The sequence below is a fragment of the Carassius gibelio genome, chromosome A16, assembly GCF_023724105.1.
Source record: "Carassius gibelio isolate Cgi1373 ecotype wild population from Czech Republic chromosome A16, carGib1.2-hapl.c, whole genome shotgun sequence".
NCBI lineage: Eukaryota > Metazoa > Chordata > Actinopteri > Cypriniformes > Cyprinidae > Carassius > Carassius gibelio.
This window is the reverse complement of record NC_068386.1, coordinates 2,014,093-2,028,957: the sequence shown is the minus strand read 5'-3', so window position 1 is coordinate 2,028,957 and position 14,865 is coordinate 2,014,093. Positions and strand designations below refer to the sequence as shown.

The 14,865-nt window shown below is 36.7% G+C and overlaps 1 protein-coding gene across 10 annotated transcripts in view; it reads right to left on the bottom strand.

The window, feature by feature from the left end:
* Positions 1-14,865, bottom strand: part of LOC128030329 (leukocyte elastase inhibitor) — a 49,728-nt gene that overhangs the window by 22,792 nt on the left and 12,071 nt on the right. Inside the window, exons 1-9 of one of the 10 annotated variants that reach the window (XM_052617856.1) lie at positions 11,387-11,486; positions 11,101-11,277; positions 10,882-11,022; positions 10,629-10,784; positions 10,415-10,532; positions 9,645-9,787; positions 9,402-9,569; positions 8,152-8,319; positions 3,201-3,469 (exon numbers count right to left, since the gene is read on the bottom strand). In XM_052617856.1, the coding sequence (XP_052473816.1) occupies positions 3,224-3,469; positions 8,152-8,319; positions 9,402-9,569; positions 9,645-9,787; positions 10,415-10,532; positions 10,629-10,784; positions 10,882-11,022; positions 11,101-11,268 (1,308 nt within the window). In that variant the 5' untranslated portion in view covers positions 11,269-11,277; positions 11,387-11,486 and the 3' untranslated portion in view covers positions 3,201-3,223. Of the gene's footprint in view, positions 1-3,200; positions 3,638-3,789; positions 3,958-4,030; positions 4,174-5,360; positions 5,479-5,571; positions 5,752-6,020; positions 6,189-7,888; positions 8,320-9,401; positions 9,570-9,644; positions 9,788-10,414; positions 10,533-10,628; positions 10,785-10,881; positions 11,023-11,100; positions 11,278-11,386; positions 11,487-14,865 lie in introns of those variants that run through there. The other 9 variants (XM_052617855.1, XM_052617862.1, XM_052617861.1 and 6 more) reach the window with 9 other exon arrangements.

Here is a 14,865-nt window from a genome sequence, read left to right as displayed (position 1 = left end):
CCCCTCGGGTCTCACATACATTTCACTACGAGGACCTGTGAGATTCTGTTTATGATTTAATCATTTTTATTTTATTTTTTAAGTCGTATTATTTTATTTTGGGGATATTTCATTCATGTTTGGACATCTCTCACCGGTCTAAGACTGTAAGGGATAATTTTTTATATGTATCATCAGAAATGTTTATTGTATATATACTATGCTATCACATTTAAAATAAGTTATCTTTTAAAAAAAAGAAGAGTATGGTGTGTTTTATAAGTTTGATTAACTTAAATGTTGAATACCTTTTTTTGTTTAATGAATTGCTTTAGTAGCCCGATGTCATTATATAATTATTTATTTTCATATTCTTTAACCCCTGGAGTCTGAGTGGGTTTTGGGGACTGGAGATATTTTGACACCCCTCAGACGTTGGTGTTTTTCATTATCCTAAAACGTATTAGTGGCTAAAAGTCTGAATATCCCATAATATGTGATCAGCATGATTGTACATGTCTGTAATTTTGAGAAGGCTGCGTTTATGATTAGTTTTTGTTTAAAATATGTTTAAAATGTGTTTGTATATGTTGTATAAGTATTGATTGAATACATGATTAAAAAAAATGTATGATAAAATTATTTGTTTTGGTTTAGTAACATGTCTGTTACTGCGATGTGTTTTATAAAACGATGAATACTTGTTTAAAATGTATGTTCCGGTTTAGTAACATGCCGTCATATATAATTTAATATTGTTTAAAATAGAGATAAATCTCTTTTTAACTTGATATGTCCACGCGTATGTCCGCTTGTTTATATGGTTTATCAGAATACAAATTTGTATAGCGCCGTGGATATTATAGTGATATAACAAGGTACGTGTGGCTTATGATGAAATTTATAGGCTAGTCATAATTCAGATCGCTTAAAAGTGTACGTGCATGCAGCATTTTATTGTATGGTGGTACTGTAGGTGTACGGTTAAAATAAATAATTAAACAGCTTTTTGAAAAAGATATGATATAAAGATGGATATAAAAGGTTTTAAATATAATATAGAAAATGTCTTGCAACAAATAATGTGAAATGAATTTAACTGAATTGTGTCAATGACACGTCCGGGTTCCTCAATAGACCATATTCTTCATTCTGTTCAGTTATATATTTTTCCCCGATCCTGGTAAAATGTATATTTTTAGTGATGAACAAAACTAATGTAAATGTTTTGTTTTATATTGTTTGTGAATGTATAATGTGTTTATATTCATTAAAAGAAGAAAATAAGACTTGGAGACGAATGTGTGTACACAGGCATTAGAGGGAGAGAGAGGGAGAGAGAGAGAGGGGTACAAGAGATGCTAGCCGTGCACCAACCGTAATTCATAGGTGAACCGTCAGAAAACTGTCAAAAACATGGTACTCCCGCGTGAGATACGTTTGGTTTTAATTAAAAATGGCTTTGAAGATATTATGATTGGTTAGTAAATTCCGACGAGTGTGCACTGTGGCGTGCAAACGCAGACAGTGGGGACACAGAGGGTCAGGATCAAAGGTGTGTGAAAACATCTCTTTCCTGCTCTCTAAAAAAAAAAAAAAAGAAAAAAAAGATCTTGTTTTATCTGAAACAGTCGGTTTCAGTATATTTTTTTATACGGTTTAATTTATAACCTTTTTTTTAAAAAGAACGGAATGTTTTTTCAACCTTAGTTAAATTGTTTTTAGATTATGTATATTATATAAACTATATAATGTTTTATATATATAAATGTGAAATAATTAAAATGTGTTTTAGATTATATAAATTATATAATGTTTTATATATAAATGTTAAATAACTAAAATGTGTTTTAGATTATATAAATTATATAATGTTTTATATATATATAAATGTGAAATAATTAAAATGTGTTTTAGATTATATAAATTATATAACTGAAATGTTTTTCAATCTTTAATTGTTTTATATATATAAATTATAGGATGTTTTATATATATAAATGTAGAACACACAGACCCCATTTATACACCGCTCATAAACGTAATGGGAGGGGGAGAAACCGTATAACCACACACACACACACACACACACACATAACCGTATAACTGTGATAAACTTCAAACAAACTAACTGACACAGAGTTCAAACAACCTAACTGACACAAACTTCAAACAATTTATCTGGCACAGACTTCAAACAAACTAACGGTCAATAGGGTAAAACTTTCTGTCAAAACCACATGATCGATGATTGGGGAGTCTTTCATATACCGTTTTAACTTAGAACTAACAGGTCAATAGGGTAAAACTTTCTGTCAAAACCGCATGATCGATGCGTGAGGAGTCTTTCATCTTCCGTTTAAACTAGCCGTCAAAACCATGATTTAAAACTAATTAGGTCAATAGGGTAAAACTTTCTGTCAAAAACGCATGATCGATGCGTGGGAAGGTCATAGGTTAACCCTTGATCTCATTTGTCCCGCCCATCCATCATAAGGTTACCGGAAGTTCAACCTGTCAAAAGGTCAAAGGTCAAAGTCATAAATCATCATGACAGAAGCTATAGTATAAGAACTACTGACGATAAATATTTTAAGAAAAAAAAGGGAAATCCCTGCATTACATGGTTTGCAACATTTTGTGACATTTGTGAATATAGTTCAAACTAAACGGTATGACACACAGTACGATATTTAGAAAGGAAAATTTATAAGAGAAAAAAGAAGAATTAGGGCAAATCGATTAATTGAAATACGAATTTACTGCCATTGTGTGAATAATATGTAATGATATAATCCATAAAAAGTAACAACCCGTATTTTTCAGACTATAAGTCGCATTAGTCCAAAAATACATAATGATGAGGAAAAAAACATATATAAGCCGCACTGGACTATAAGTCACATTTATTTAGAACCAAGAGAAAACATTACCGTCTCCAGCCACGAGAGGGCGCTCTATGTCTTCAGTGTAGACTACAGGAGAACTGAACAGCATAGAGCGCCCTCTGGCGGCTGGAGACGGTAATGTTTTCTCTTGGTTCATGTCAAATTAATAAATAAAAAAAATAAGTTGCTCCTGACTATAAGTCGCAGGACCAGCCAAACAGCCAAAAGTGTGACTTATAGTCCGGAAAATACGGTAATATGATTATGAGCATTTTTAAATGTACTTCACTCTAATTACAACTTTATTTATTAGAGGAACACATGCAGCTAGAATCATCACTTCATCATTAATATCTCTAAGGAGAACAGAAGCGTCCGTAAAACAGAATGCTGTTGGAGGGATTGTGTCGGATGAAGAAAAGGAAGGGATGGTCTGCAATAAAGATTTTTGGGTCTTCTGGTTTTAAAGCTGTCGCACCAAGGATAACGACGCCGGTGGCTGCAGCCGCTTCGGTTCCTTCCTCGTTTACTTCAACGAAGGCTTTATGAATCACCTTCGACACCACCAGGTCATTGTTGGGCGACATGCCTGAAAGATTCACCTTCTGCAGGTCAAAAACATCCTCCATCCCCATGCTGATCAGAAGACTCTTCATGTCATAGCTTTCCTCCATCTTGAATCTGGGCAGAGATACTTGAACTTGCTCTTGAAGCATCTTGTTGGGTTTGGTCCACTCCATGAGCTTCTCGTAGGTCAGTGCCTTTTCAAGCTGGATAATAAGAGAGTCTTGTTAATTGTTTTTCATTTACAAATACATTAATGATGCATACAGTCATACAGATTCTTCAGTGACTTATATATTAATGCAGCATTAACTGACAATCCCAAATAATGAAAAACACCATATCTGTGCCATCTCACCTTCTGAAGGCCAGTGGTTTCGTCTTGAATCTTGTTCGGAAGGATGATCAACATACTGAGATTCTTCCCGACATACGGCAGCTCCAGAACCTGACTGTTCATCTCTGGGATAAAGCCCAGAGGAAACTTTGATTCCTGATACATCATCTTCACTGGTTTAGTTTGAGCCTGCAAAGCATCAAAGATGTCACAAGTCCTCTTTATTTCATGACTGTTAAGAATATTTAAAAAAAGAGCTTACTTTGTTAAGCTTAAACTGTCCATCTCTGGTGGCTTCCTTTGGGAATTTCTTCTCCCAGTTCCCCTTGAAGTAGATGGCGTTCACCAAGACCAGTTTTGTTGCATCATTGACACTTCCTTGTGGCAACAAGTTCTTGATCTTTTCTAAAATTCACAATTTTGACATTTTTCATTTTGAGCATTGGTTTGAACTGATTCACACATAACTCAATTTCATCTCTACTTAGGTCTAGACTAGTCTTTTGGAGTTTAAAGTTTTGTTATATATTTGATTTTGTTAGCAGTATTAAGTTAAACTTAAGTATTAAGTGAATGAAACAGTGACATTTTATTTAGCTATTAAGTTCACGATTCTGAGTTGTGAGCTTTGAGACAGATTATTTAAAGGTCCCCTTCTTCGTGATCCCATGTTTTAAACTTTAGTTAGTGTGTAATGTTGTTGTTAGAGTATAAATAATATCTGTAAAATTCTAAAGCTCAAAGTTCAATGCCAAGCGAGATATTTGATTTAACAGAATTCGCCTACAAAAAACGACCCGTTTGTACTACACCCCTCTAGTTCCTGCAGGAATGACGTCACTAAAACAGTTTTTTGACTAACCTCCGCCCACATGAATACACAAAAAGGGGGCGTGGTCTTGTTGTGCGACGTAGAAGAGGAAGAGTTGAGTTTGTGTTTGGATTCGCACAAAGATTATTCCAGAAAGTTGGAGCAGTTCCCTCTTTGTCTGGAGAAGGCGTTGTTTATGGACCACAACCGGTAAGTGTATTTTATTATTTAAGTTGGTGCGTTTAACAGTTTCTGTAACTTACTACACAAAGGGCAACGCTGTTTAGCTTTGTTAACTAGATGTTAGGGCTGTGCAAAAAAAACGAATGCGATTTTCATGCGCATCTCGTCAGTAAAAACGCTCCTGTGATTATAAATACATCTCCAGCACGTGCGTTCTAGCCCAAACACGTTAGCAGGAGGGCCGTGTGCTCTTAGCTGCTGTCGAATCACAGCACAGGAACCGCTGGCCCAATCAGAACTCGTTATGTATTTCTGAAGGAGGGACTTTATAGAACAAGGAAGTCATCAGCCTGTTTTTATGACAGTGAAAACAGCGGTATACAGATAGGTGAATTGTGTGAAAAATACTGTGTTTTTTTACACGCGAAACATGAACACATGTTATTTTGTACACCGTAAACACAATCAAAGCTTGAAAAAAGCGCGAATAACGGGACCTTTAATAATTAAACTCATGGAGTTATCAAGCCAAACATGGTCTTTGGAAACATTTTGCTCAACCTAAAGTGCAGATAAACACATTAAAGCTGGTTTTCACCTTGAGTGTTTTTCTCCACCCATTTGTTGATGTTGACACGCGCAGCCTCTGATTTCTTCTTGAAGTCCACCTCCTCCAGTTCAGCTTTATAGTATGTTTTTGTGTCATTGAGGAATTTCTGTAACAGAGCAAACCTACTGAGGTGAATACTTCCAGAGCCTTGTCGTTTAATCCCATTAACAAACATTGAATTATTTTCTTTGAGTCTTACCTCGACAAACTGGTAGGATTGTTCTCCGTAAAGACGGTTGGCAAGACTCAACACATACGGCGCTCCGGGTTTCTTCAGTTCACTCATGAGCTTGTTGAAGCTGGAATGAATTTGGTCCTCTTTAACATGTGGAGCTGGAGTCGCAGCACCGGGTTTGGGAGGATTGGTAAAGCCCAGGACCTACACAGAGTTGTTGAAGCAGAACTGATAAAGACAACTTAACTAATCTGTTAGGTTCAACATCTATTGTGAATGCACTGCTCAAATAAATACAGTTTTTCCTAGATTGAAGAACATTTAAAAAAACTCCAGAGAATAATTTGTGCAATGGAATGTTTCTATGTAAAAGATTCTTAAAAAAAACGTCCTTTTTCAAATTTGTTCCATTTATGTCTCAATTAATTGTTGAATCTTTTTACTTTCTTACAAATGCATAAGTGTGAGATCACCTTAAACATCTGCAACGCTGTGTTTCCTTTCGCTCCGAGCGACACCATGGCCAGAGCTGAAGAGATGCTGATCGGAGAGTAGAAGACATTTTTTGTTGCATTTCCTTCACTGATCTTCTTGAACAGGTTTAGAGAGAACTGGGTGTTTGCTGCAGATAGACGCTCCATTTTCACAAGCTGTGCAAGAAATTACAATAGTTTAAATAACAGCAGATTTGAAATAAGACACCTCTTATTCATCAACACAAGCTGTTAACTCTATTACATCTGTTTCAATCACTAATGCATAACACGGTGTACATTTAATATACAGCAAAGTACATTTAACAGAGTTCTTTATCATCATTACCTGGAATAATCAGCAGAAATGATGAAGTTTCCGAGTGTGTCTGAGCTGAATGAATGGACAGTTATTGGTGTCAGTCTAATAAATGATGCCTCGCCCTAAAACAAATACCCTTTAATCCAAGTCTGGCATTCCTGTAAAGTCCAAATTACTGTTTCTAATATTAATTGATGCACTTAAACTGAGTGATTCATTCTGCAATTCACTCTTTCTTTACAGTAAATTAGGAGTATGTAGGTGAAGAAACAAAAGCTGAATACAAGAAAGATGAATCATAATTGTATTAATTACAATTAGTCATGTTTAATCACAATGTCTGTACAAACCAAAAACGGATCAGCTGTTGAGGATGGAATTAGGCATCTCTGCGAAACATTTTAGATAAATAATAATGCTTCAACAACAAACCCCAAGCACAACTGCTCTTCTAAATGACATTTAGTTATTTACAGTTCTTATCATGTAGTGAAGTGTAGATTTCACTATGTGGGTATGTCAGATGTTCGGTTGTGTAAAACAGGTCATGATGCATGCCTCATAAAACACCTTTTCCTTATCTGACATAATTATATAATTATATATAAATATAAGCCTATTATGTACTACAGGGATGGGCAGTATTTTAGATGAATGCATGTAAAATACTTATTAGAAATACAAAACAGTATTTTGTATCTAAATGCATTTGAAAAATAAAAGTATGAACATGTAAGTTTGTTATTTTAGCATTTTGCCAGTCAACCTCTTTATTAATCAGCTGATTTCTTGTATCAACAATAATGCTGCTTTCCAATTGAAGTGCCTTGCTGTCAGAAAGAACAGGAATCACAGAAGACACCAGAATAATAATAATAATTTAAAAAAAAAAAAACATTTTGGAAAGCCAAAATGTATTGAAGATATTTAATTTGGAATAAAATGTTGGTTCCCATTCATTGACAACCATATAAACATTCACAGCCATATTTAGTCAGCTTGCTATTTTACTGTGTATAAAGCATACAAAATGCGTGAAATGATTATTCATATACAGTATAAGATATGCATTACTTTAACATCATGACAAGGTGATCTAGCTTTTGTGGGGACAAAAGGCGATAAAGTGTGCATGCCACATTTATTTTAAATACATTTTCATGTTTTTACATCCATTCCTGACTGTATATAAATAATCAAATGAATTTAGAGACTTATTTTTTTCTTCAACTCTATCACAAGAGATGTGAATCCATTTTTCTGTTCATGGGTTTGTTCACTATCATTAATAACAATAAATTCAATGTATAACCAAAATGGTTTGGGAGTCTTAGAATTTTTTTTCCTTGTATAAAGCAACCTATTAGAAGCATAAAAATGTTAATCAAATTATTGCCAAAAACATATGGATGTTTTTCCATTCTGTAGCCTGCTCAGAACTCAGTACTCTATTATTTATGTACTTTATTAAATAACTGATTGAACTTGAGTATATATAGAGACTTTATTTATCAGAGGAACATCATAGAAACACACAAAGTCTGTATTATCACACAGTCATTACCATCTTTAAGGAGAACAGAAGCGTCCATAAAACAGAATGCTGTTGGAGGGATTATGACGGATGAAGAAAAGGAAGGGATGGTCTGCAATAAAGGTTTTCGGGGGTAATGGCATTGAGAATCCTTCGATAACGACGCCGGTGGCTCCAGCCGCTTCGGTTCCTTCCTCGTTTACTTCAACGAAGGCTTTATGAATCACCTTTGTCACCACCAGGTCGTTGTTGAGTGACATGCCTGAAAGATTCACCTTCTGCTCATTAAAAACATCCTCCATCCCCATGCTGATCAGAAGACTCTTCATGTCATAGGTTTCCTCCATCTTGAATCTGGGCAGAGAAACTTCAACTTGCTCTTGAAGCATCTTGCTGGGTTTGGTCCACTCCATGAGCTTCTCGTAGGTCAGCGTCTTTTCAAGCTGCATAAGAGAGTCGTGTTAATGGTCATGTGTCTTTGAATATGAATTGAGGTCTGCTTGTACAGCATCAATGATGTGATCATTTTTGTGTTCGGATAGATCGAATACATAATGCAAGTCAAATTATACAAAATCCAAGTCATGTAATAGTAACTCGAACACAACTCTTCAATAACTTATACATTTATGCAGCACTAATCATGTAACTTTTACGGTGACCAAGAGAGCTAAAGTCACTGCAACTTCACAAAACACATGCAAATAGAAAAAGCACCAGCAAATTAAGAAAACATCTTCATCAGTTTGACAAATGCAAATACTCACAACGCACCAAATACAGAAAAGCATTGCAAGTAGCACAGAATACAATAGACATTTTTCAAGGGGTCCCCAACAACCCTTAGGAAAATTAACCATAGTTTTATCATAGTCAAGGTGCAGTAACCATGTTTTTGGTGTATTGATTACTATTTGTATAACCACAATACCATGGTTAAACTATGGTTAATAAAGTAAAAAAGAAAAAGTAAGTTAGCAGCTTACACAATGCTTCCCAGTCACAGTAATCAGCTTATTTAGGCTAATAATATCCAAAATCTAAGGAGTCATATGACCAGGATGTTAACATAAACAAAAATATCACCTTTCTGAATAGACTTTGATAAGCATGTTTCTCAAAAAGGAAAAAAAATTCAGATGTGTCTGTGTGTATTTGCAGCTCATTTCTACATTTGGTTTTGTTGTGATTATTTGCAGTATGTGTGGTCATACTGATCAATATATCTTCTTAATTTGTTGGTGTTCAGCAAATCACACATGTAACGTGCTAAAGGTGGAAGTCTCCAAAATGATACTAAAAGGTCTATTAGTTGTCAACAAGTATAAACTATCAGTCGGATGACAGAAGGAATGCAGTTGTTTGTGTACAACACTTTTTTCATGAAAAAAAGGCTTTATAAATTAGCTAAACAAATATGATGTTGGATTTATAGGCTTAAGCAATTTCATATATTGAACCCTAACCCTAACCCTAACCCTAACACCATATACTATATATAGCAGCAGAAACAGAGCAGTCTCACCTTCTGAAGGCCAGTGGTTTGGTCTTGAATCTCATTCGGAAGGATGATCAACATACTGAGATTCTTCCCAACATACGGCAGCTCCAGAACCTGACTGTTCAACTCTGGGATAAAGCCCAGAGGAAACTTTGATTCCTGATACATCATCTTCACTGGTTTAGTTCGAGTCTGGAAAGCATCAATAGGAATATGTCACAACTCATATTTCATGACTGCTTAAAATATAAAAAAAGAGCATCTCACCTTGTTCAGCTTAAACTGTCCATCTCTGGTGGCTTCCTTTGGGAATTTCTTCTCCCAGTTCGCCTTGAAGTAGATAGCGTTCACCAAGACCAGTTTTGTCAAGTCACTGATGGATCCCTGTGGGAGCAAGTCCTTGATCTTCTCTGAAATTAAAATGGACATTTTCCAGTTTAGGCATTGGTTTGAAACTATTCACATATGAATATCACAAATAAATCACCAAAAATACTGTTAAAGCATCTGTCTCAAAGCTCATGACAGCGTTGTTATGGAAATTAACTTAAAGACCAAAAATGTTGCTTAATTTAAATCTGCTATCAAAGTATATCAAAACTTTAAACTCCAAAGAGATAACTGTGAATGCTCTCTAGCAAAGGTTCCCTCAACATATACTCAATTTGTTTTTCCTGAAGCATTTTAGATGGACATTCATCTAAGTTTTTTGTTGTTGTTGTTTTAAATTTTGACTTTTAAAATGTTACTATGTGTTTCAGAATGTTCAGAGATGTTTTCAAAATGGAATGTTCCTTTACTTTTTAAATAGTTTTTAACAGTTTTGAACATTCAGAGAACATTGTGAAATAACTTTTTTAAGGGAATGTTAGCAAAATATTCTTAGAATATATTTTTGTTAGCTAGGTAGCTCAACTCAAGAAACCTGTAAAGCTGAACATTGTCCTTAATGTCTTAAAGTGCAGGGAAAAAAAATCAAATAATTTTTACTTGTAGAGTATCTTAAAAATTCTGAATAAGTTCATGCTGGTTTTCACCTTGAGTGTTTTTCTCCACCCATTTGTTGATGTTGACTCGCGCAGACTCTGATTTCTTCTTAAAGTCCACCTTCTCCAGTCCGGCTTCATAGTATTTTTTTGCATCATTGAGGAATTTCTGTAACAAAGCAAATCGATTGAATTAGAGACGATTTCCAGAACTTTGTTCTTTAATACCACAAGCAAACATTGAATTATTTTCTTTGAGTCTTACCTCGACAAACTGGTAGGATTGTTCTCCGTAGAGACGGTTGGCGAGACTCAACACATACGGCGCTCCTGGTTTCTTCAGTTCACTCATGAGCTTGTTGAAGCTGGAATGAATTTGGTCCTCAGTTTTTTGTCCAGATGTTTGCTGAGCAGGAGATTTCTGTTTACATAAAAAATATCAAATTAATTCCCCAAGACTACACACACTATTAGAGCAAATACATTTAACGTGTTTCATGTGAATACTCATTCTGAACCTGTTCCAAGTTTTGGGTCTGTTGCATCATTGGTGGTTCATGTTGACCCTTGACACCGCAGGGCATCTGGGGCTTCTGGGCTTGTTGATGAGTAACTTGAATCGCAGCATCGGGTTTGGCAGGATTGTTAAAGCCCAAAACCTACACAGCATTATTGTATATAAATGCAGTTTTAATTCTGAACACCTGGCCATAAAAAATGCATAAGTGTGAAATCACCTTAAACATCTGCTCTGCTGTGTTTCCTTTTGCTCCGAGCGACACCATGGCCAGAGCTGAAGAGATGCTGATCGGAGAGTAGAAGACATTTCCTGATGCGTTTCCTCCGCTGATCTTCTTGAACAGGTTTAGAGAGAACTGTGTGTTTGCTGCAGATAAACGCTCCATTTTCACAAGCTGTGTAAGAAATAACAATAGTTTAAATAACAGCAGATTTGAAGGTGGACAGATCTAAACTGCATACAGAGAAGCTCCTCTAACAAACAGAGTTCAGTAAAAGTATTACCTGGAATATTCAGCAGAAATGAAGAAGTTTCCCTGCGTGACTGAGGCGAATGAATCAGTCGGTGTGGGACTGAGTCTAATAAATGAAGCCTCGCCCTAATCTATTAATCCATGTCCAGCCTTCTTGTAAAATAAGAATGAACACTTCTATTATTATATATTGAAATATGTATTCACTAGAAAGACCATCAAACGTAAACTGAATGATTCAGTCTTCATTTTACGCCTTCATCATAAAAGAACAGGAATGCAGGAACGATAAATCAAATTTGTACTATTCACAGTTTGTCATTTTTAATCCTGATATCTGTGTAATTCAATAAACTCAGCAAGCCACACCTGCCTCTTTGACACCAATTACGATAGATGGCCAGGTCTCTCACCCTTTACCAACAAATGATCAATTACAAATGACACATTGCTAGAGATCAGCTTTCTGGAGAAAAAGCAGCCAAAACATATACTTTCATAGTAACTGGTGGCAAGGCTAGAAGTTCTAAATTCAAACAGAACACAGATACAAGAGGGTTCAACTCGTGAACAATCAGATAAATTCAACATCACAAAAATCCATTTGCATTATGTCTGGGCTGGTTAGAGGATGTTAGAGGTAATAACAGTTCTCCAGTGCGTAGTTGTGCTTGTGCCAAGGGTGCATCAAATCATTAAACCATTTTAATACATTTGATGGACAAACAAAATATTTGATGTTCAGAACAGAGTAGCTACAGTAATTGTGGTGAGAAAATTATTTCTGGAATATTTCTAACGTTTATCACAAATTACTATATCATATCATATTAAACAGTTTACATGTCTGGGGGAATCCGAAAACCAGTCAGTATCTGGTGTGACCACCATTTGTCTCATGCAATGCAACACATCTTCTTCAATAGAAGAATGAAGAAGCACAGCATCTACGCTAATATTAGTCTGTTTCTCTCTTATTCCGAGGTCAACGTAGCCACCAGATCCAGTCTGTATCCAGAGGGTCACTGCAGTCACCCAGATCCAGTACGAATCCAGACCAGATGGTGGATCAGCACCTAGAGAGGACTTCTACAGCCCTGAAAGACAGCGGAAAGATCCCCTGTAAAGACCTTGTCTCAAACGACCGGCGGGACAAGACCACAGGAAACAGATGATTCTTTTGCACAATCTGACATTGGTGAAGCCTGGAATTGAACGACTTGTTTCGTCTGGTCAGAGGAGAACTGGCCCCCAAACTGAGCCTGGTTTCTCCAAAGGTTTTTTTCTCCATTCTGTCACCGATGGAGTTTCGGTTCCTTGTCTCTGTCGCCTCTGGCTTGCTTAGTTGGGGTCACTTAATTTACAGCAATATCGTTGATTTGATTGCAAATGATTGCACAGATACTATTTAAACTGAACTGAGATGATGAAATCACTGAATTCAATGATGAACTGCCTTTAACTGTCATTTTGCATCATTGACACATTGTTTTCCTAATTAATGCTGTTCAATTGCTTTGACGCAATCCTTTTTGTTTAAAGCACTATATAAATAAAGGTGACTTGACTTGACAGTTGATCAGGTTGTTGAATGTGGCCTGTGGGATGTTGGTCCACTCCTCTTCAATGGGTGTGTGAAGTTGCTGGATATTGGCAGGTACTGGAACACGCTGTCATATACGCAGATCCAGAGCATCCCAAACATGCTCAATTGGTGACATGAGTATGCTGGTCATGTAAGAACTGGGATGTTTTCAGCTTTCAGCAATTGTGTACAGATCCTTGCAACATGAGGCCATGCATTATCATGCTGCAACATTAGGTGATGGTCGTGGATGAATGGTACAACGATGGGCCTCAGGTTCTCGTCACGGTGTCTCTTTGCCTTCAAAATGCCATTGAATGTTAGCATTTGCCCAAGTCAGTAATGACGATGAACTTCAGTCAGGTCGAGACCCTGTCCTACCCCCAGGTTCCCGCAGGTACCGTGAAAGATCCGGAGGGAGGGGGGGAGTAGAGTGCAGTCTCGAGGGTACCCCCCGGCCTGCGAGGAGCGATGGGGGTATGTGACGAGTGGGGCGGGGCCGGTGGAGTGATTGGAAATGAGCGACACCTGCTCGACCCACCGGTCTCGAGTCCCATGGAGGAGATGGAAGGATATAAAAGAGGAGCGACAACAGTGAGGACGAGAGGACCAGATTTGGATTTTAGTTTGTGTTTTGGTTTTGTTTGTGTGTGGCAGCCCCTCACGGCCGACTGCTGTTTTGTTTTGTGTTTATTTTAGGGCCGGGACTTTAACGCGTTAATTGAGATTAATTAATTACACAAAAAATAACGCATTAACTAAGATTAATTAATTACACAAAAAAAATTCCCGCGTTTATTAACTTATTTTTGCACCGCGGAACGTTTCTCACTGGACACGTTTCGGCGGACCGATTATACTGAAGCACCAACTAGCGTTCGCATATCACCGCAGCACATCCAGCCTCAAGTATCACCTCAACGCAAAACATATAGCAGCTAGCGTGGACTTTACACTTTATGTTGAACTATGTATTATTTTGTTGGTGCAACAGTTTATGTTGAACTCTTTATTGTTTTGGCCAAGGTTATTGAGAATTCATTGTAATTGACAGTATTGTGTTTTACTTAAAAAAACACCTTACAGAAGGTTCCAGCACCTATAATCTTCCTGAATTTCTGAAATCTACTATTTCTAAATTGTTTCTAAATATGCTATTGCTACACTTCATGGCAAAAATTGCACTGGTCTGCTAGACTTGGTTGAACAAAAATAAACAATATTTTGTTGCTTAAGCTTATGTATTCAGTCATTATTCAATGGTATACTATAAATCCATGTGAAAAAAATTACTTCTCACTGTTCTCAGGTCAAATATTTATATGCGATTAAAATGCGATTAATTTCGATTAATTAATTACAAAGCCTCTAATTAATTAGATTAATTTTTTTAATCGAGTCCCAGCCCTAGATTATTTTATTATCAAAGCTTTCATTTTGATTGTCTTCCGGATCCCGCCTCCTTCTTCCTGATGATTTTGAAGTTTTAATGCGTTACAGCGCGGAACAAGGATTGTGTGTTCTTATATCATGCTTGCTGATATTGTGGTCTATAACTCCTCCCCGAACTCCCCGCTGCTCTGTATCTTGCTCTCTCATTGGCTGTCGGTCATCGCCGATGTAGTTTTTAGTCAGAACACTTTTCACACAGCATGATTTTGATCCAGGTCCAGATATTTAGCATGCCAAATATCTCACAGGCAACGGCGACTTGTTGGCAATTCTCTCAGATTGCATCTTTGCTAATTCACACTGTGTGATTGTTACGCATGTGAACGAGCACCGATTTGCCTGTGATTTTTGAATTTGTCGGCAATTTCTCAAAACCTGTCGGCGAGCCAAAAACTGGGCTAAAATCACCTGTGCAATAATCCTGCTATCTAATCAGCATCTTGATATGCCACACCTGTGAGGTGGATGGATTA